The 22,883-nt window shown below is 41.1% G+C and overlaps 2 protein-coding genes across 2 annotated transcripts in view; one reads left to right on the plus strand and one right to left on the minus strand.

Moving 5' to 3' along the window:
- OGDH (oxoglutarate dehydrogenase) overlaps nt 1-22,883 on the minus strand; it is a 470,461-nt gene that overhangs the window by 203,358 nt on the left and 244,220 nt on the right. The gene's annotated exons all lie outside the window — the stretch shown is intronic.
- NUDCD3 (NudC domain containing 3) overlaps nt 12,355-22,883 on the plus strand; it is a 99,162-nt gene continuing 88,633 nt past the window's right edge. The window contains exons 1-2 of the mRNA XM_064366718.1: nt 12,355-12,602; nt 18,314-18,639. Of these exons, the coding sequence (XP_064222788.1) occupies nt 12,411-12,602; nt 18,314-18,639 (518 nt within the window). The 5' untranslated portion in view covers nt 12,355-12,410. The remainder of the gene's footprint in view (nt 12,603-18,313; nt 18,640-22,883) is intronic.

Here is a 22,883-nt window from a genome sequence, read left to right on the forward strand (position 1 = left end):
ATTTATATCTACACAAAAACCAGCACATGGATGTTTATGGCAGCTCTATTCATGATTGTCAAAACTTGGAAGCAACCAAGATGTCCTTCAGTAGGTGAATTGGTTAATCTACACAATGGAATATTATTCAGCATTAGAAAGAAATGAGCTATCAAGCTAAGCTATGAAAAGACATGGAGGAACTCCAGACATATACTACAAAGTGAAAAAAGCTAATCTAAAAAGTCTATTATCTGTCTGATTCCAACTATGTGACATTCTGTAAAAGGCAAAGCTATAAAGACAATAAAATGATCAGTGGTTGCTAGGGGTTGGGGTTTGGGGAGTTGAATAGGCACATCATAAAAGATTTTTAGGGCAGGGAAACTACTCTATATGATATTATAATCATGGATGCATGTCATTATACAATTGTCCATACCCATAGAATGTACAACACTAGAGTGAGCCCTAATGTAAACTAAGGATTCTGGGTGACATTGTAACAAATGTACCATTTTGTACATTCTGGTGGGGAATGTTGAGAATGAGAGAGGCTACGCACGTGTGGAGGCAGGCGTGGGTATATGGGATATCGCTGTACCTTCCTCTCAATTTTGCTGTGAACCTATAACTACTCTTAAAAACGTCTTTTAGTTCAGTCGTCTGTGGGTTTCCCACCCACCGCAGTCTTGGACCATATAATCATGGTGGACATGGAGGTGCCCAGGTCGCACGTCAACACCGGCAGCTAACTCAGTTCATCGACAAGCCTGTCTGCTTCATAGGGAAGCTGGAAAAGATTCAACCCACCAGAAAAATGTTTATTCTTTCAGATGAGGAAGGAAAATATGGAACCATTGAGTTGATGGAACCTCTTGATGAAGAAATATCTGGAATTATGGAAGTGGCTGGAAAAGTAACTGCCAAGGCGACCATTATGTGTACATCCTGGTCAGGTCCCTGTTATATGCTCCCACTATACCATATCCTTCTCCTTCCTAGTCCCCATCACATTTTGAAAATGAAAATTCACTGGTGGGGTTACATGGCTTCCCCATGTCTGATTCCCCTCTAAACTGTAAGCTGTAGGAGGCAATGACTCTATCTTTTTGCTTACCATTGTGTTTCTAGCACCTAGCACCTGGCACATAGGCACACAATAAATATTCATTAAATAAATGAAATAAAGAGAGGGATGTTTTGCCTTCATTACTCTGAAGAGCAATTATGACATAGCAGTGACAGCTTAGTGTATTCTCAGAAAACATTCTTCTGTTTTAAAACCATTTATTTTTCTGATAATAAACACAACAGGCTGGGCACAGTGGTTCATACCTGTAATCCTGATACTTTGGGAGGCCAAAGTGGGAGGATCACTTTATCCCGGAGTTTGAGAGCAACATTGTGAGACCTCATCTCTATTTAAAAACAAACACTCCTCAAATCCCCATAAACTTATGACAGAATAATTGGAAGACAAAGAATAGTACAGTTAAGAAAACAAAAAACAAAGTTACTTATATCTGTAACCCAGAGATAATCACTGTGTGTGTGTGTATACAATCTTTTTAGCCTTTCAAAATATATATTCTGTCACTTATAGTTAACATTTTATTTTGATTGGTTTAAACATAGTGTATCTTTTGCCACACTTTTAGTTTAGTTTTTTTTTTTTTCTTGAAGATAGGGTCATGCTATTTTGACCAGGGTGGTCTTGAACTCCTGGCCTCAAGAGATCCTCTTGCCTTGGCCTCCCAAAGTGCTGGGATTACAGGTGTGAACTACTGTGCCCAGACTAGTTTTAATGTTTTTCACTTTACATTTAAAGTGGGTTTCATGTAAGCAACATATACTTGTGTCTTACTTTTTTAGTCAATCAGACAATCTCTTCTAATTGAAAATTTTATTTACATTTAATGTTATTGTTATTTTAAATATATTTTCCATATTCAGAAGCAGCACTGTCATAATCTGGCTTCCATTAAAAACAAGTTTTCAGGTATTTCTCTGCTTTGACAAGGTGCTCCAGGCCCTTGTTTGTCTTCTGAGCCACCATCTCCACAGTCCAGTTTGTGATGTGGAGGGTCAGAGTGCCTTTTCCTTTTCACCCCAACAGAACTTTGCTGAGTAGGGTATGATTATCAATGGCTTTAAATCTGTAAATGGGTTATCGTTCTGCTTTTTCTGCCTGCTTTTGAATTTATTGAGTGGTTTGTGTGATTCTACTTTATCTCCCTTGTTGCTTGTGTGACCATGCTGTCGTTTAAATTTTTACTTTTAGGGCATTCTGTACAGTTTATAGATAATCGCTAGCTTTCCACAGTCTACCTTCAAATAAATTATATAACTTCACGTGTAGTATAAAAATCTTACAACGTAGCCGGGCATGGTGGCTCACGCCTGTAATCCCAGCACTTTGGGAGGCCGAGGCGGGTGGATCACGAGGTTAAGAGATCTAGACCATCCTGGTCAACATGGTGAAACCCCGTCTCTACTAAAAATACAAAAAATTAGCTGGGCACGGTGGCACGTGCCTGTAATCCCAGCTACTCAGGAGGCTGAGGCAGAAGAATTGCCTGAACCCAGGAGGCGGAGGTTGCGGTGAGCCGAGATCACGCCATTGCACTCCAGCCTGGGTAACAAGAGCGAAACTCCGTCTCAAAAAAAAAATCTTACAACGTATCCTTTCACTTCGTTGCTCTTGGCCTTTGTACTATGGTTGTAATACACTTTACTTCCACACATTATAAACCTTAGAATGCGGCTGGGTGTGGTGGCTCATGCCTGTAATCCTAGCACTTTGGGAGGCCAAGGTGGGTGGATCACCTGAGGCCAGGCGTTCAAAACCAGCCTGGCCATCATGGTGAAACCCCATCTTAAAAAAAAACAAAAAAAAAACCTTAGGATGCCATGTTATTATTTCTTTTGCTTTAAGCAGTAAAATATATTTTAAAGAGATTTTTAAATTAATAAAAATAGTATTTTATATTTACTCACTTAAAAAAATTTCAGTGCTCTTTATTTCTTTGTGTAGATCAGAATTTTCATCTGATGTCATTTTCCTTCTCCCTGAAGGACTACATTTAACCTTTTTTGTGTGTGGTTCAGATCTACTAGTGATATCTTATTTCAACTTTTTTATAAAGTCTATTTTTCATTCATTTGGTAATATGTTTTTGCTCAGGGCAGAATTCTAGATTGACATTTTCTTTCAACATTTTACAGATGTTTCTACATTATCTTTTGACTCACATTGGTTTGAGAGGTCTGTTGTTATTCTCAAATAATCCTTTGTACATAATTTATCTTTTTTCTCTGGCTACTTTTAAGATTTCTCTTTATCATTGCTTTTAAACAATTTGACTCTTACGTTCCTTGATGTAGTTTATGTTTTTTATTATTGGGTGTTCACTGAGATTCTTGGCTCGTGGGTTTTAGTTTTAATAAATTTGGAAAGTGTTCAGCCATTGTTTCTTCAAATATTTTTTTGTCCCCCACTCCAGCCTTTAGGAACTCAACTACATGTCTATTAGACCAGATAAAGTTGTCCCATAACTCACTAATGCTCTATTTTTTTTTTCATCTTTTTAATCTCTTTTTCAATTTAGGTGGTTTCTGTTGCTATTTTTTCAAGTTCAATAATATTTTATCTATTTCTCTCTTTCTCTTTTTTTTTATATGGAGTTTTGCTTTTGTTGCCCAGGCTGGAGTGCAATGGCGTGATCTTGGCTCACTGCAACCTCTGCCTCCCAGGTTCAAGTGCCTGGCTAATTGTTGTATTTTTAGTAGAGACAGAGTTTCACCATGTTGGTCAGGCTGGTCTTGAACTCCTGACCTCAAATGATCTGCCCACCTTGGCCTTCCTAAGTGCTGGGATTATAGGTGTGAGCCACCACTCCCAGCTGTATCTATTTATTTAGAATCTGTTGTACATTTCATCTGGTGTATTTTTCATCTCATACATCATATTTTCACTACTATATAACTGACTTCATTTTTTTCAATGTCTTCTCTCTAGTTAACATGCTTGCTATGGTTGAAATGCGTCCCCCAAATTCATGTGCTGGAAACATAATCCCCGATGCAACAATGTTGGGAGGTAGGGCCTAATAAAAGGTGATTGGGTCATGAGGGTAGAGCCCTCATGAATGAATTAATGTTGTTATTACTAGAGTGAATTAGTTACCATAAAAGTGGGTTGTTATAAAGTGATGCTGGCCCCCGGTGGCTCTCTCTATCTTGTGCACTCACTTGCCTTTCTGCCTTTTGCTTTCTGCCAAGGGATGACTAAACAAGAAGGCCTTCAACAGATGCTGGCATCAAGTTCCTGAACTTTCCAGCCTCCAGAACCATGAGCTAAATAAAGTTCTGTTATTTATAGATTATCTGGTCTGTGGTATTGTTATGGCAGCAGAAAACAAACTAAGATAGAAAATTGTCTCTGAGAAGTGGGTCTGTTGCTATTACAAATATCTAAAAATGTAAAAGTAGCTTTGGAATTGGATAATGGGTAGAGATTGGAAGAACATTGAGGGGCATGCTAGAAAGAGCCAGTACTGCTATAAATGGAGCTTAAAGGGTGAAGTCTCAGAAGAGAAGAGATACAGGGAAAGTCTGAATCTTCTTAAAGATTACTTCAGTTGTCATGACTGTTGATAAAGATCTGGACACAGTCCAGTCTCTGATGTGGACAGTAAATGGCCTTTACTGTCTATATCTCTACCAACATTATATTTAATGTTAATATATTATATTTAATGTTGGTTTACATATATATTATATATATAATGTTGGTTAATATATAATATATAATGTAAATATATTACATTTAATGTTGGTAGAGATATAGACAGTAAATAAGAAATGAGAAACAAGGTATTGGAAACTTGACTAAAGGGCATCTTTGTTACAAAGCAGCAATGGTGGAACTGTGTCCATGCCTGAGAGCTTTATGGAAAGTGGAATTTGAGTGACAAACTAGGATATCTGGTGGAAGAAATACTTAAACAGTAAAGCATTCAGGCTGCTGCATGGCTATTTTTAACCACAAACAGTGAGCTACGAGAGCAAAGGAACCACTTAAAGACAGAATTTATAATTTAAAAAGAAGCGGAGTGAAAGATTTGGAAAATTTATAGCTTGGCCACGTAAAGTATAAAAAGGCACATTTAGGAGAGTGAACTCAGGGTGTGGCCCAGAGACTGCTTGCTGAAGAGATTAGCATTAATAGAAGGGAGCCAGATGCTATTCACCAAGGCAATGGGACAATAACCTCAAAACCATTTCAGAGATTTTTGAGGCTGCCCCTCCCATCACAGGTCCAAAGCTCTAGGAATGCAGAATGATTCTGGAGGACAGGCTGAGATATCCTTCACAGGCTCACTTCCCAGAGCTGCCTTGGGACTCTGCTCGCTGCATTCCAGTGCAGCATTCCTCAGCTGCCCCAGCCACAGCTCAAATGGGCCCAGGTTGGTTTGGGCTGCTGTTTTGGAGGGCACAAGCAGTAAGCCCTGGCAATGTCTACATGGTACTAACTCTACAGGCATGGGTGCATGGGTGGTGGAGTCATGGCAGCTTCCACTTAGTTTTCAAAAGATATATCAAAGAGCTTGAGGCCCAGGAAGAGACTTATTGCAGGGGAGGAGCCACCACAGAGAGTCCCTAAGGCAATGCTTAGCAGAAACATATGGTCGGAGCTGTAACACAGAGTTCCCATTAGGGTGTTACCTAGTAGAGCCCAGAACTGTAGAGCTACCCTTGTGTAACCCCAGCCTGGGAGAGCTGCAGTCATGAGACTCCAAACCAAGAGAAGGCCATGGAGGCCTGGCTGCCTGAGGCCCCAAACCAGTGTGCCCAGGATGTGGAACATGGAATCAAAGGAGATTATTCTCCAGCTTTAGGACTGAATGTGGGTTTTTCCTCTGCTGGGTTTTGGACTTACTTGTGGCCTGTTACTGCCATATATTCCATTCTGCAATGTGTTGTATTCACTTCATAAATTTGTACCCATGGATTTTCAGTAAATATATGTTGAGTGAATATAAACTACGTATCACAATTTATTTATTCAGCCACCTATGGTTGGGCATTTAACTCTAGCTTCTCACAATTATAAATAATGCTGTAATGAATATCTTCATATAAATAAATCCAACAGTCACTTGAATATAGTTATATGGTAAATTTCTAGTAGTGAAATTGCTTGGTCAATACCTATGTACATTTTGATTTTCAATAGTGTACTGCTGGATTTCTTTTTCTCTTTTTCTTGCCTTTTGTGATCTACCCTCCACCTTTTTCCAACCTACTATCTTCCCTGGAAGGCTGATTCAGATGAAGAGGGTTAGCTTGTTCATCTTAACTTCTGGCTTCAAAATGGATGTATGTGACCATTAGTCACTACCAGCAGGAAGTCAGAGGGCAAGGAGTTAGAGGTCAGGCAGGCTTCTCCACCAGCAACTATTCATCCTGATTATAGAAACTACTTTCTTCCAGGCCCTCCAGGCCCAGGGGTTGGAACAGCTCCCTGCTGTTGCTAGTCCCATGGTCCCATTCTATCAAGTTCCAAAACCTTGCCCCATCTTTGTAAATAGTCCCTTTTAAAAACTCCCTTCAAACTACCCAGCTTGGGAGGGCCATCTGTTTCCTACCAGGATCCTGACTGATAAAGCTAGATTTTGCCAAACTGCCTTAAAAAAGGTTTGTATAATCTTGCTCTTCCACCAGCAGCGTCTATAAGCATCTGCTCCCCCACATCTTTTTATTATAGTGTATAATATTTTAGGCTGGGCACGGTGGCTCATGGCTGTAATCCCAGCACTTTGGGAGGCTGAAGTGGGTGGATTGAGAGGTCAAGAGATAGAGACCATCTTGGCCAACATGGTGAAACCCCATCTCTACTAAAAATACAAAAAAGTAGCTGGGTGTGGTGGCATGCACCTGTAGTCCCAGCTACTCAGGAGGCTGAAGCAGAAGAATCGCTTGAACCCGGGGGGTGGACGCTGCAGTAAGCTGAGATTGCGCCACTGCACTCCAGCCTGGCAATAGAGGAAGACTCCAACTCAAAAAAAATTAAATTTTAATTGTAAAATATTTAATAATAAAATGCAGAAACTCTCTTGATTTACAGAGGTTAATATCGGACATCCCCAACTTTGATCTCCTTTATTCTTAATTCTTATTTTTAACTGAGGTATTTTATTCATCAAACCATAATTTAGTTTCTCTTCTTTTTTTTTTTTTTGAGACAGAGTCTCACTCTGTCACTCAGGCTGGAGTGCGGTGGCGCAATCTAGGCTCACTGCAACCGCCACCTCCCGGATTCAAGCGATTCTCCCGCCTCAGCCTCCTGAGTAGCTGGGAGTACAGGTGTGTGTCACCATGCCTGGCTAATTTTTGTATTTTAAGTAGAGATGGGTTTTTACCATGTTGGCCAGGCTGGTCTTGAACTCCTGACCTCAGGTGATCCGCCTGCCTCAGCCTCCTAAAGTGCTGGGATTACAGGCATGAGCCACCGTGCTTGGCCTAGTTTCAAATATTTTTCTCTTTTAAAAATAATGTTCAGATATTTTTATGACACTTATTCTTATAAGTACTTTAAAATCAATAATGAATTATAAAATTAATTCAAACACACAGAGTAGACATATATAGGAGCCCACACTAAGATTAAACACACATTAACATTTACCAGGTTTGCACCAGGTCTCTTTTACTAACTTTCTATTTTGAAAACATTCATGTATATGGGGAAAAGTTGTTCAGCGAAACCTGGTATAGTATATGCTCCAGCTGAGATTCAACAACTCATCACCATTTGCATTATCACTGACTATATGTACCCCTTTCTTTGACACTTGAAAGTAAGTTTGTCAGGTGCAGTGGCTCACACTTGTAGTTCTAGCACTTTGGGAGGCCAAAGCTGGTGGACTGCTTAGGCTCAGGAGTTCAAGTCCAGCCTGGGCAAAACAGTGAGACTTCATGTCTATTAAAAAAAAAAAAGTAAGCTAGTGAGTGTGCCCCGGGCACCTTTGCCATCAGTATAACCAACATGCTGCTGCCCTGGGCACCGCAGCTGTTAGAGAACCATGGCTACTTTCAGAAGAGTTTGGTGGTTGGATGAGGGATAGCATAACCAGGAAGGAGTGAGAAACGCAGAGAAAACGTCTTTGCTGGAGAAACAGCTAAAAGCATCTGTCCACCTGAAGCCCATGTGAGAGTCTTGGCTGGGCCAGAAGGGGCCCAGCCCTGCACTATCTCCTCTCACTCAGTTTTACATCTGACCTGTACATCTCAAGCATGCACTTTGCCTTAACATGTCCACTTACTTTTTAGGGAAGGGAACGGGTGTGGGTGATTACCACTTTTTTTTTTTTTTCTTTTTTAAGACAAGGTTTCACCATGTTGGTCAGGCTAGTCTTGAACTCCCAACCTCAGATGATCCGCCCGCCTTGGCCTCCAAAGTGCTTGGATTACAGGCGTGAGCCACCACGCCTGGCCGATTACCACTTTTTAAAATACATTTTTAAGAGTACATTTTAAAACAAGTTTTAGATTTCCAAAATAAATTGCAAAGATAGTACAGAGTTCCTGTATAGCTCACATCCAGTTTACCCTATTATTAACATATTACATTAGTATGGTTCATTTTTTACAAGTAATACATATTGATAATTACTACTAACTAAAGTGGATATTTTATTTTGGCTACCTTAATTTTTACCTAATGTCCTTTTTCTGTTCTGGGATCCCACCCCTAGGATCCCACATGGTATTTAGTTGTCAGGTCGCCTTAGGCTCTTCTTGGTTGTGACAGTTTCTCAGGCTTTCATTGTTTTTGATGACCTTGACAGTTTTGAAGAGCACTTATTAGGTATTTTGTAGAATGTTCCACAAATGGGGCTTGTCCAATGTTCTTCTCATGATTAGACTAGGGCTATGGGTTTTTGAGAGGAAGACCACAGAGGTAAAGTGTTATTCATAGCATATTAAAGGTGTATACTATCAACATGACTTATCACTGTTGATGTTGGCCTCTATCACCTAGCTGAGGTCATCCTTGTCAGGTTTCTCCCCTTTCCATGCTCTACTATTAGGAAGGTCACTACACACATCCTAGATGTAAGAAGTAGGGAGTCATGCTCCACCTCCTTCAAGGTAGAATTTCTACATAAATTATTGGAAATTCTTCTGAACAGAAAATGTCTATTTTCTTCCATTTCTTTATTCAGTATGATAAATATCTCCATATATCATATAAGTATGTATATATTAATATATTTATATGTTTATCAGTATGGACTCGCAGATAGATATTTGTTTTGTATTTTGGGTTCTAATATAATAGTACCTTATTTTGCTGCTCAAATTGTTCCAGGTTTGGCCATATGGCTTTCCTTTGTCATACCCCCATCATTGTGGGTTTTTATATTTTTTAGCACTTCCTTACTTTGAGGTACCACAAGATGCTTCAGGTGCATCTTGTATATTTTCTGTGCCAGTCCTAGAATCAGCTATTTCTCCAAGGAACCCTGGTTCCTTCTACTGGAGAATATCAGAAACCAAGATCTGAGTGGAAGGTATCCTCATTGCTACTGGGGCATTGTTGCTTCTAGACCTTCTTGGCTGAGAGCAAGTAAATATATGTATGTACATTCACCTGCATATATATACATTTCTATAAATATTTCTACACATAGCCATCTGTATCTATAGTAAGTATGAATTTCTAACTCTGATCTGTTACCATATGGATCATTCTAGCCTCCTTCCCCTGCTTATCCATAACGCTCTCACTCTACCAATGAGAAACTTGGCTTCCACCACCCTCAACCATTAGCTTAATTGTTCATTTCCACTATACATATCTAGTGGTTTCAGAATTGATAACCCATACTCCTGTTGGGAATAATTTTATTAACTAGCGTTCAGTGTTTATATACAGTTCCTTTCGTCTTTAATCTTACAGACTGCTCATTTCCAAAGTTACTTAGGACAGCATCTCTTTCTATCATCCCTTCAGTGAGGTTGTTTCATAAATCTGTAATACAGTTAGATTGTTTTGTTATTCTGCAGCCCATTCTGGGATCCCCCAATCTCCTAAGTGATTTTTTTTAAAAGACTGCATATATAAAGGTTTACTCTTGGTGCCATAAATTTCTATGGGTTTTGACAAATGTGTAGTGTCATGTATCCATCATTATTATCATATAGAATGATTTTACATCCTAAAAATTCCCTGTGCATCATTCAACCTTTTCTCACACCCAAATCCTGGCAACCACAGATATTTTACTGTTTCTACATTTTGCCCTTTTCAGAATGTCATATAATTGGGTGGTAGCATTTTTTTGACTGGTTTCTATCTCTTCACAATATGCATTTAAGATTAACCCATATTTTTTTGTTGAGTGACAGCTTATTCCTTCTTATTGCTGAAAACAGTACTTTATTCCATGAATGTACTACCGTTTGTTTATCCAGTCATCTGCTGAGGGCACCTTGGTTGCTTCCAGTTTTTGGCAATTATGAGTAAAGCTGCAATAAACATTTGCATGCAGATTTTTGTGTGAACATAGTTTTCAAATAAGCTGAGTAAATACATAAGAGCATGATTGCTGGACTGTGTTATGAGATTATGTTTAGCTTTCCATTCAATTTGAAAAATATTTTATTTAATTTCTGAATAGGTAATGCATGTACACAGTATCAAATACAAAAGTAAGTTTTTCTCCTGTTTTATAGTGTTTCCCTCAATTTCCCCTCTCCAGATGCAGTGTCTGTTCCATTTTTTGTGATACTTTTAGGTGCTAAAGAAAATTATTCAAAACTTTGAATATAGCAAGAAGATGAGTGCAGGTCCTTTCAGTCATATTGAGGAATTATATAACTAACAGGCTCACCTGAGATTCATTAATTCTCTAGGGCAGTGAATCTCAGAATGTAGTATGTGGTCCTGGGGGGTCTCCAAGGTAAAAACAACAATACTATGGTGTTATTTGCTTTTTTGCTATGTTGACATTTGCAATGATGGTGCAAAATCAATGGCAGGTAAAACTGTAAGTGTCTTAGCAGGAATCAAGGCAGGACACTGTCCTAGTTTTCTAGGGCTGCTGTCACAAAGTACCATAGACTGGGTGGCTTAAACAACACATGTTTATTGTCTCACAGTCTTGGAGGCCAGAAATCCAAGACCAAGGTGTTGGTATCTGGTGAGGGCTCTCTTCCTGGCTTGGAATAATCTCACTGTGTCCTCACATGGCCTTTCTTCTGCGTGTGCGCAGAGTGAGATCACTAGTGTCTCCTTCTCTTCTTATAAGGATACCAGTTTCATTGGGTTAGGGCCCCACCCTTATGACCTCATTTAACCTTTAAGTATCTTTTAAAGGCCCTACTAATCACCAATGTGACTCCAAATATAGCCCCATTGAGGACTGGGGCTTCAGCATATGAATCTGGTCGGGGGCAGGCACATTCAGTCCATAACAGGCACCAAACTCTACTAGTATGCACTGCCTTACACTTATAGGCTAAAAATGTTCAGTTTCACTTAAGAATGCTCCTGATAGCATTTAATGATTAATTTTATTAAAAGCTGTTTCATAAAAGGTTCTCCACTTGAGAACAAGTCTTTTTAATACATTACATCATATTAATATGTTATTTATATGTTACAATTATACATTATGTATGTATACACATATATAATGCATGTATATATTATACATTATACACATATATGATGTATATATGCATATACATATTATACAGACATCTGTACATATTTCACAACGATGGCATACAGATTCCCTATTCTGAATCTAGCTCTTTCCACTTAACATATGTGAATGCGCTCACTCTTCCTTTTCTTCGTCAACTTGACTTTCTTCTGATGCAACGCCCTGAGTTTAACTCAAAGCTCTGTTATTAATAAGAAATCCATACATCCCACATATACGCATTTTTCAGTATATGGCTTACTAACAAAAACCTCACCGCATCCCTAGCTTTAACCGCAGGTTCCGAATACCCAGGCGGGAATTCAACCCAGGAATGAGAAAGACTCCACGGACAACGTGACAAAAATCCGAGCAATCACGTGACACTGCACTCACCATAATTTTTTTTCCGCCAGCTTCAAATATGGCGGCCAAGTTCCCGCAGCGCAGCAGCCGCGGGCCTCTTTGTGCGTAGCAACTTAATTGCTGCCCTTGTTGGGCTCTTTTGTGGAGGACCACCCCAGGGCAAAGCTCGTGGGGCAGCCGGGTCCGGGTAAAACAGCTCGGGTCTGCGGGGGCCGAACGAGCACGGACCGGAAGTTCCGCGGCCGCGCTGTCCGGCGGAGCTGTTGGCCGCGACCCCGGAAGTGGCCAGTCGGCAGGTCTGAGGAGGCGCCCTGAGTGTGGACCGTCCCTAGAGCGGGAGGCGACATGGATCCCGGGGCGGCGGAGCTGTATGACCAGGCCCTTCTGGGCATCCTGCAGCACGTGGGCAACGTCCAGGACTTCCTGCGCGTTCTCTTTGGCTTCCTCTACCGCAAGACAGACTTCTATCGCTTGCTGCGCCACCCGTCTGACCGCATGGGCTTCCCGCCGGGGGCCGCGCAGGCCCTGGTGCTGCAGGTGAGGAGGGCGGGCCTGCGGTCTGGGGAATCGCCGCCCCTGACCTGCCCTGACTCCTGGCGACCGCTCCTCCAAGCTCTCCCAGTCTGTTTCCTCCTTTTCTTGGTGTCCTGGGGTTGAGCTTGTGAGAATGGTTTGAGTAATTTGAAGCTCGGGTTGGATGTCAGCTTATTCGGCTGAGGGAGCAGCCGGGCTTCGCTCGGGACGTCCTGAGGTTTCAGAAGTAGTAAGCCGGCTGTTAGGAGCCCTGCTCAGCACCCGGCAGCGCGTACCCCTCAGGGTGCTGGGGGCTGCTAGTCAGGGAGTGAAATCCATGCAGGCCAGACAGAAGGAAGGACATTTACAGCAACAGAAACGTGCACGCCCCAGAACTACGAAAGCACTTGTGTTGGCGGGGATGATGGAGGCCTTGTGTTGATCAATGGGTGTGGCCGTGGTCAAAGACGGTCACTGTAGTGATTATTAAAATTTCATTTGAATTTAATTCCTTACCTTCCAGGTTAAGTTTATTGTATGTTGGAAGCACTGTCAGTACTCATTCAGTGAAGTTGACTGGGCACTTTTGAATGTAATAGTAAGCAACTGTTGACTGAATGCAGTTTACACTTAGTTGCCACAGGTATGGGTGATACAGGTGTTTAAGTAATGGTTTCTCTCTCCTTGTGACACTTGCAGTTAAAGAGAGAAAACCCAGAAAGTAACAGAAAACTCTGTAAGGGCAATTATTTGATAGAGCCCATTGTAAAGAAAGGAAATAGAAATGATAGTTGGGAAGTGAAGAAGGTTTTATAAGAGAGGTGGGACTTCTGATGAGATTGAAAGAAACTATTCAGCCAAGCATTAAGCCTGTTTATAGAATACCCAAGAAGATAGAAATGCTGATGATTCCTCCTCCAGTTCTCTAGCATGTTACAGTTTATAAAGTGCTTCAGATGTTTCCTCCTTAAGTCTTTTATTTATTTATTTATTTATTTATTTTTTTTTTTTATTTATTGCATTTTAGGTTTTGGGGTACATGTGAAAAACATGCAAGGTTGTTGCATAGGTGCATACGTGGCAGTGTGATTTGCTGCCTTCCTCCCCTTCACCCATATCTGGCATTTCTCCCCATGCTATCCCTCCCCAATTCCCCACCCCCCCGCTGTCCCCCCCACTCCCCCACAACAGACCCCCATGTATAGTGCTCCCCTCCCTGTGTCCATATGATCTCCTTGTTCAACACCCACCTATGAGTGAGAACATGTGGTGTTTGATTTTGTGTTCTTGTGTCAGTTTGCTGAGAATGATGGTTTCCAGGTTCATCCATGTCCCTACAAAGGACACGAACTCCTCGTTTTTAATGGCTGCATAATATTCCATGGTGTATATGTGCCACATTTTTCCTGTCCAGTCTATCATCGATGGGCATTTGGGTTGGTTCCAGGTCTTTGCTATTGTAAACTGTGCTGCTATGAACATTCGTGTGCATGTGTCCTTATAGTAGAACGATTTATAATCCTTTGGATATATGCCCAGTAATGGGATTGCTGGGTCCTCCTTAAGTCTTAATGCATGCTGCACGTTGATCAGATGTTACTTTCCTCAGTAGAAGCCAAAGCTTTGAAAGTCTTGATAACTACCAGGGTAATAGGGCCAAATGAGGGATGGGGTTGCACTAGGATTCAATTTCAGACCTTAAGGCTGTTTATGACTCATCCTTATCAGTTGGCATAAGTGCCATGTTAGTGATCAGAAAGCTGTTGGAGGTGGCCTTTAGCAGGACATTATGGCAGTTTAATGAAGTCTTGCCATTTGATCTTCAGTGTCGCTGTGAAATAGGTTAAGTTTCAAGTTTACGTACCAGTTCAGCAAGGTTATTTGACCAAGAACACACAGCCAGTTTACCGTAGAGCTGGAACTAAAAATTTCATTTTGTGGATTCCATATCTTTGTGTTCTATTATTTAACCATTCTGTAGTAGGATGAAGACACTTGTCTAGGATGATTGTAGCTTGCAGGAAGGTATGCGGGAGAAGTATATACTGAGCACCTAATATGTACTAATATCAGATGTTTTATATTCTGGGTTTGTTATCATCTTATTTAACCCTTAACATAACCAGAGAGGTTGGTCTTTGTTTCACAGATGAACTGACAGAGATAGTGCACTCATTTTACCTGGTAACTCATTTACCTGATACCACCTCTTATAAGACACTTCTATAGTTTAAGATTTGGTGACCAGTCTAATGAAGTAGTGGAGTTGGGGAGCAGGGATGGAGAAAGGGGAGGGATGGGTTAAAGATGATCCAAGCTTTCAACTTGGGTGACCGGAATAATGATAATGTATTAACTGAACTGTCACCTGGGTTTTGGGGACACCCGAGGGAGAGAGGAGCCAAAGGTGAAGAACAGACCTTGGGGGAAATCTTGGTGGAGAGCAGCAAGTTTCACAGAAGCCAAGGGGACAGTCGCCAGCAGATGGCTAAGAGAGGTGTCATGTTTTCTGGAAGTGGTTCTCAACCATCAGCATTGCTTAAGAAACTTTTTTTTTTCTCAAGACAGAGTCTCACTCTGTCACCCAGGCTGGACTGCAGTGGCATGATCTCAGCTCACTGCAACCTCTGCCTCTCGGGTTCAAGCAGTTCTCCTGCTTCAGCTTCCCGAGTAGCTGGGATTACAGGCGTGTGCCACCACACCCAGCTAATTTTTATATTTTTAGAAGAGATGGGGTTTCATCATGTTGGCCAGGCTGGTCTCCAACTCCTGACCTCATGATCTGCCCACCTTAGCCTCCCAAAGTGCTGGGATTACAGGTGTGAGCCACTGTGCCTGGCCAAGGAACTTTTAAAAACACATATACCCTGGATATTTTGTTTGGGTAGATTAGGGTGAATCCTGGGAACCTGTTTTTTTTTTTTTTGAGATGGAGTCTCGCTCTGTTGCCCAGGCTGGGAGTACAGTGGCACAACCTTGGCTCACTGCAACCTCCATCTCTCAGGTTAAAGCTATTCTCCTGCCTCAGTCTCCTGAGTAGCTGGGATTACAGGCATATGCCACCATGCCTGGCAGATTTTTGTATTTTTAGTTGTAGGGATGGGGTTTCACCATGTGGGCCATGCTGGTCTTAAACTCCTAACCTCAGGTAATCTACCCACTTTGGCCTCCCAAAGTGCTGGGATTACAGGCATGAGCCACTGTACTCGGCCAGAACCTGTTCTTTTATCCACAAAAGCTCATTTGGCAGGAGGCTTGTAAAGGTAGATTTCAGTATTGACAAAGGTGTTTTTTTTTTAATTTAAAAAATTTTTTTTTCTTTTTTTAAGACGGGGTTTCACCATTTTGGTCAGGCTGGTCTTGAACTCCCGACCTCAGGTGATCCGCCCGCCTTGGCCTCCAAAGTGCTTGGATTACCAGCGTGAGCCACCACGCCCAGCCTTGACAAGGGTTTTGTTGTGGGGTAGGACAACACTGAATGAAACTGAGTGACTTGGTACCAGCATAACATTTCTCCAGGGTAGTAGGTGATCTCTTGACCACCCCACTCCTACTCATCTGCCTCTTAGGGATTTTCTTTTTCTGTCCCTAACTTGATGGCATAAGACTCCTTCCTGTGGTCTGCCCCTCCACCCCCATGAGAAGTGGGATGCTTGGTGTCTCTGCTGAACATAGGCAGAGAAGAATTTGGATGGGAGTGCTGGGCTGCACGACTGTGGAACTTCAAAGTGTTTCCTTAATATTTTGGGAAGTAGACTGTTGGTGTAGAGTTAGGCTATTCATACATTTCCTCCTAAGAGTTTGCACAGCGTGGATACACAACTTGAAGAACCTCAGCAGGAACAATATATGTGAAAATTGAATTCCACTTTATAATAGTATGTTTTAAGATAAAAATAGTTTGGACTGACAAGCCATTCATTATAATTGATAATGGTGGTTTTTTTTTGGAGTCCACTTTAAGAAGTGCTCCTTAGTAGAGTCCTTGAAACTAGAATTAGGAAAGCTAGCTACATCCTGTTCTTCATGTAACTTGTTGGTAGATCTTGGGAGAGTCACCTCTTGTCAGCTGAGAAGATTGGTTGGAGGTCACAGATTGGAGTTTTCTTTCAGCTCCATGTTCTGTGACTCTTGAATGAGTACTGAGAACATGGGATGGTTGGGAGGTTGGTAGTGATAGCACTTCCTGGTGGTGTGAATGGGCAGGTCAGAGAAGGCTGAATGTACTGAGTGAGCAGGGGCAGTGGCATGGTGAGGACTATCAAGTCTGGGGGGTTCTGTGTTAGAAGTCTCAGGTGTTAGGAGAGAGGGTTCTTGTTGCTTTGATTTTGTGGAGTTAAGATGAAGATCTGGAATATTAGGAGTATGAGAAGCTTTGAGAGCAAAGGACTCAAAGGGGTGGAAACACGAATGTTAGAATCAAGTCAGGGCTTCAGGTTATCTGCAGAAGTAAAAATGGTTCTGGTGTTGTTTCCAGTTTTTAACCTTTTAGGATTTTATTAATTTTTTTCTCTTCTGTCTACATCATCATCTCCCTACACTGTTTGGTGTGTGCTGCGTAATTTTTTACTACTTTTGCCAGCAGGAGCTGGGGCAAGTTACTTAACCTCTCCAAGCCTTATTTTTTCTCATTTTTGAAATGTTATGCTGTCGTCTTCATAGGATTTTTGTGAGGGTTTTGAGAAATGTTTATAGAATCCTTTGACACAGTTAGTCTGTTAGCATCCTTTGGACTGCCTGTGCAGTGCACAGAACATTGTTATTTAATACCTGTCTGCATTCTAGCCCTTTGGAATCTGACTCCGACCCATTTTCCAGGTTGCTCTCTCAGCCATTCCTTCCTCCAGTTATTGTAAGAGCTTTTGCCATTCCTTGACAAGCCTGTTCTTGGAGCTGTGGCATTTCCTCCAGTTCCTATGGAAAATGTGCCTCTCATTCAAGGTCTAACTGGGATCCTCCTTGTTCCAAGAAGTCTCCCTAGATTTCTTTTGCTAGACATGCTCATTCCCACCTATTCTGACAGGGAATCAAGGGCTCTGTCATGCCCCTTCTTGTATCAGAGTTTTCATGTGTGGATATGTCTTGGCTGTACGTTTTTGGTAAAGAGATCCCAGCACCTTCATGGATGTGACTGTGTCCCAGAGAAGGTTAAGAACTTGTTTACACACCAGAATTTTGAGTTCTTAGGAGACAGCAGAAATCATTTTGATGTTTTTTTTGTGTGTGTTTCTTGCATCCTGTAGGCACGTAGTGGATGTTTGTTGAATTGAATGTCCATGCAGTGTGGTGAAAAATAGCAGCAGTCCAGTAAAACTGGTTGCATTTTGGAAATTGAAGTTCAGCCATGTTTTCATGTTTCATTTGTGAGTCTGAATTTTGGTGCCTTTATAACCCACAATTATACCAGGACCGTGTATTCTTTGCATTGTGAACAAGACTCAGGTCTATAAAAATAATGACAGCAAAGACCATCTAACTGTGCATCTTTTAGGTATGTAAATATGTTAGCTTGGCTTGTAAGTTTTTGATTTTGTTGATTTTGGAACCCTCCTGTTAAATACTGTTTACCTGTCAGCTTTTGGTGAAGTGGCAGGGCATTTTCATTTTGCCAATGGGAAAACTTGTCAGTTTATGGCTTTTAGTTCTCTCCTTACCAGATTTTACCACATTTCTACAAGATACATGGTACATTACTGGGCAGATGAACTGATTGCTGGATTGCTGTTTGATTTTAGGTATTCAAAACCTTTGACCACATGGCCCGTCAGGATGATGAGAAGAGAAGGCAGGAACTTGAAGAGAAAATTAGAAGAAAGGAAGAAGAAGAGGCCAAGATTCTGTCAGCTGCTACAGCTGAGAAGGAGCCAGTCCCAGTACCAGTCCAGGAAATAGAGATTGACTCCACCACAGAATTGGGTGGGCCTCAGGAAGTAGAGAAAGTGCAGCCTCCAGGCCCACAGGCCCCTGCGAAGGAAATGGCTCACGGCTCAGAGGAGGCAGAAGCTCCAGGAGCAGTTGCTGGTGCTGCTGAAATCGCTAGGGAACCACCAGCTCTTCCCAGGTAGGAATTTCTACTTTGCAGCTTCCTTCTTTCTCGCTTAACATCTGGTGTTTAGGTTTGTCCATAATTCATTCTTACTTTGTAACACACCAATTCTTGATCTCAGTATTTATTTAGCTCTTCATATTTGCAAACTGTGCATTACAGTCTTGCTGTTACACAGGATAGGAGGTTAGTTGACTTAAGACCACTTTCCTCCTTACTAGGTAAGGTGGATAGTCATACAACCATTTGAAATTCAGAGCCAAAATTAGAGCACTTGACTCCTCTCACAAAGACCTAACTTTATCTGTGTTTAGAGGCTTAGCCTTAGCGTCTTAATTGTGTTCTTCTCTGCAGGAGCACTGCTAGGATGTGCTCACAGTGTAATGGACACCTGAAATGACAGTCTGTTTTAGGTGACTGCATTCACATCCTGGCTATGCCGCTTCCTGAATGTATTACCTTGAGCAAGCAGTATAACCTTTCTGTAAATCTGTTTTCTCCTCTTTAAAATATAGGTGATAATGATAGTACTTGTCTCATAGAGCTGTTGTGAATTTTAAATGAGCCAATAGTCAAGCAGCTAATGAGCAGTAGAGCTTGAATATGACATAAGGTTTCCCTGAATCAAGCATCATGCTGTACTGGTACTCACTTTTTAGGAGTTATGTTTCGTGGGTGCTCTAAACTTAGTTTTACAGACCTTCCTTGCAGTTTAAGTGAGAGGAGCTGATGCCTTCTTGTGTGGGAGTTGTAGCAGTGTCTGCAAGACAGCCACGATCCTCCTGGCCTGCTTTGTTTTTTGGAAAATTCACTCCCCTCCTTGATAGGATGGGTCACCTGTGTCCCCTTGAATTCCCGCCACCTTGAGTTCTCTTCTGTTTTTCTCACTCCTGTGCTCTCTTTCTGACCTGTTTTGGGGGAGATTGGTGTGTGTGTGTGCACACTTTTTAAGAGAGACAAGGTCTTACTCTGTTGCCCAGGCTGGAGTGCAGTGGCATGATCATAGCTCAATATAATATTGAACTCCTGGGCTCCAGCAATCCTCTAGCCTCAGCCTCCTCGGTAGCTGGGACCACAGGCATGCACCACCATATCTAGTTAATTTAATAATTTTTTGTAGAGATATCTGCCACTATACCTGGCTAAATTTTAAAAAGATTTTTTCACTATATTGCCTGGGCTGTCGGGGAGCTTTTGAATTTTGTTTTTAGTTAATGAAGCAAAGTGAACAACTTGGAATGGTTTATAAAATATGGAGTAAGGGAAAATAAGTTTTGTGAAGGGGAGCAGCTCTTGAATACAAAGCTCCAGATGAGAAGGAGTAAAATAAGGATTTAGAGACTGGAAGTGGGAAGTGTAGGGTGGAAGGCAGAGATCTGATATTTCCTTGCAGATTTTCTGTAATATTTCTTGTGCAGATCTGCTGGTAGTGAATTCTTTCAGATTTTTTTGACTGAAAATGCCTTTATTTCATCTTCCATTTCTGAGGATATTTTTGCTGGATGTAGAATTGCAGGTTGATGCCTTTTTGTTTTTGTTTTTCTTTACACATTTTAAAGACACATTTTAATCTTTACACAGTTATCATTCCATTGTCTTCTGGCTTGCATTGTTTCTGATGAGAAGTGAGTAGACATTCTTTGTTCCCTGCATGTGAGATATCCCCATTCTCTTGCTATATATGAGCTGCTTTTAAGTTACTATCATTAGTTTGAGCAATTTGATTAAGATTTACTGTGGTGTGATTTTCCTGTGTTTATACTATTTGGGGACTTTTGAGCCCACCCCTCGCCCCCAACAGAAACATACACTTAGATCTGTTTTCTCTTTGCCGTTCTTTTGGAATAGTTTCTGTTGACCTGTCTTCAACTTTACTGTCTATTCTCCTTTAGTGTTTAATCTTTAGTTAAACTCATCTAGTAACTTTTTTATTTCAGATAGTTTATTTTTCAGCCTTGCAGGTTCCTTTTGATTGTTTTTTATGGCTTTGATTCCTACCTTGGTTTTTCTTTATATCCTCTAACACGCTTATAGTAGTTTAAAGTCTTTATCTGCTAATGCCATTGTCTCTGTCTTTTCTTGGTTTATTTCTATGGATTGAGTTTTCTCCTGATTTTGGGTCGCATTTTCTTTTTCCTTCAAATGTCTGATAATTTTTGATTGGATGCTAGACATTAATGAATGTTATATTGTCAAGTCTCTGGGTTTTGGTTTCTTCTGTTGAGTGTTGAGTTTTATTCTTGCAGGCAATTAATTTATTTGCTGATCAGAATGATCTTTTTGAAGCTTGTTTTTTATTTTTATTGGTTGATCAATTGATTGTAGAGATGGAGTCTTAATATATTGCCCAGGCTGGTCTCGAACTCCTGGTCCCAAATGATCTTCCCACCTTGGCTTCTCAAGTGCTGGAATGATAGGTGTGCACCACTGTGCCTGGCCTTGTTTTTCTGCTTTGTTAAGATGTGTCTAGGGTACTTTTATTTTAGAACTAGCTTAGTCTTCTAAGACATGGCCTTTGTTGGTCTTCTGAGTGCTCCAGCTCTTTAGTGAGCACTTTCCATTCAGGCTGGTTGAGGCTTGAACATCTCCCAGCTCTCAGGATTGTCCATGTCAGTTTCCTGCTTGTCTCATGGAGTTGCACTTCACACATGTGCAGTTTTGTATTTGACTAAAGACTCAAGGGAATCCTATGAGGTTTTCTGGAGTTCTGTCTGTGTGTAGCTCCTCCTTACCAGTAGTCTTTCAATAAAATAATCAGATGTGAGAATGAAGATTGACTATACAAAGTTGTTTGTCATAGTCCACTCAGGCTGCTATAACAAAATAATATAGCCTGGGTGGCTTATAGACAAAAGAAATCTATTACTCACAGTTCTGAAGACTGGAAGTCTAAAATCAAGGTACTGGCAGATTCAATGTCTGATGAGGGCCTGCTTTCTGATTCATAACCTCTGTTACCTTGCTGTGTCCTCAAATGGTGGAAGAGGTGACAGAACTCTCTGAAGTCTCTTTTGTAAGGGCACTAATTGCAGTCATGAAGGCAGAGCCGTAATCACCATTATCTTGGGATTAAGATTTAGCATAGGAATTTTGGGACACAAACATTCAGTTTATAGCATTGTTCACTTCAGTTTTATTTATTCCAACATTACTTATATTAGCAAAATTTTGGAAGAATGCTGAATTTCTGTAGTAAGAGAGTTGATAAGTAAATTTATAAAATGCTTTTAAAGATTACTGACATGGATATTGTGTTGGTCAGTTTCGTTCGTTAGTTTGGCTAAGCTACAGTCCTGGTTATTCAGTCAAACACTCACCTTGGCATTGCTGTCAAGGTATTTTGTGGATGTGATAAAAATTAATAATTGGTTGACTTTAAGTAAGGGTGATTGTCCTAGGTGATCTGAGTGGGCCTGATCTATCAGCTGAAAGCCTGAAGAGCACAGCAGAGCTCCCCTGAAGTAGAAGAAATTTCTCCGATGGACAGCAGCTGCACTCAATTTCTGGAGAGTTCCACATTGGCCTGCCATGTGGATTTCAGACTGGCCTAGCCAGCCCCCACAATCATGTAAGCCAATTTCTTGTAGTAACTCTCTTAATAAATCTTTTCCCTTGGTATCTGCAGGGGATTGGTTCCAGGACCCTTGTGGATACCAAAATTCATGGATGCTTGGGTCTCTTATATAAAACAGTATAATATTTGTGTATAACCTATGCACATTCTCCCATATACTTTATTTTTTATTTTATTATTATTACTATTTTTTTTAGAAGGATGGGGTTTCACTATGTTGTCCAGGATGATCTTGATCACCTGACATTGTGATCCGCCCACCTTGGCCTCCCAAAGTGCTGGGATTCCAGGTGTGAGCCACTGCACCCAGCCCTCCCATATACTTTAAATCATCTCTAGGTTACTTATAATCCCTAATACAATGTAAATGCTATGTAAATAGTTGTTACGCTGTATTATTTAGGGAATAATAACAAGATGTTTGTGTATGTTCAGTACAGACAAAACCCTTTTTTAAAAAAATTTTTGGATATATATGGATATATATATTTTTTGATATAGGGTCTTGCTCTGTTGCCCAGACTGGAGTGTAGTGGCATGATCTTGGCTCACTGCAGCCTCTACCTCTTGAGCTCAAGCAGTTCTCCCACCCCAGCCTCCCAAGTAGCTGAGATACAGGTGTGCACCACCTTGCCCAGCTGATTTTTATATTTTTGTAGAGATGAGGTCTTGCCATGTTGCCCAG

Source organism: Aotus nancymaae, unplaced genomic scaffold (genome assembly GCF_030222135.1).
Source record: "Aotus nancymaae isolate 86718 unplaced genomic scaffold, 86718_ANA_hifiasm-v0.15.2.pri h1tg000065l, whole genome shotgun sequence".
Lineage (NCBI taxonomy): Eukaryota > Metazoa > Chordata > Mammalia > Primates > Aotidae > Aotus > Aotus nancymaae.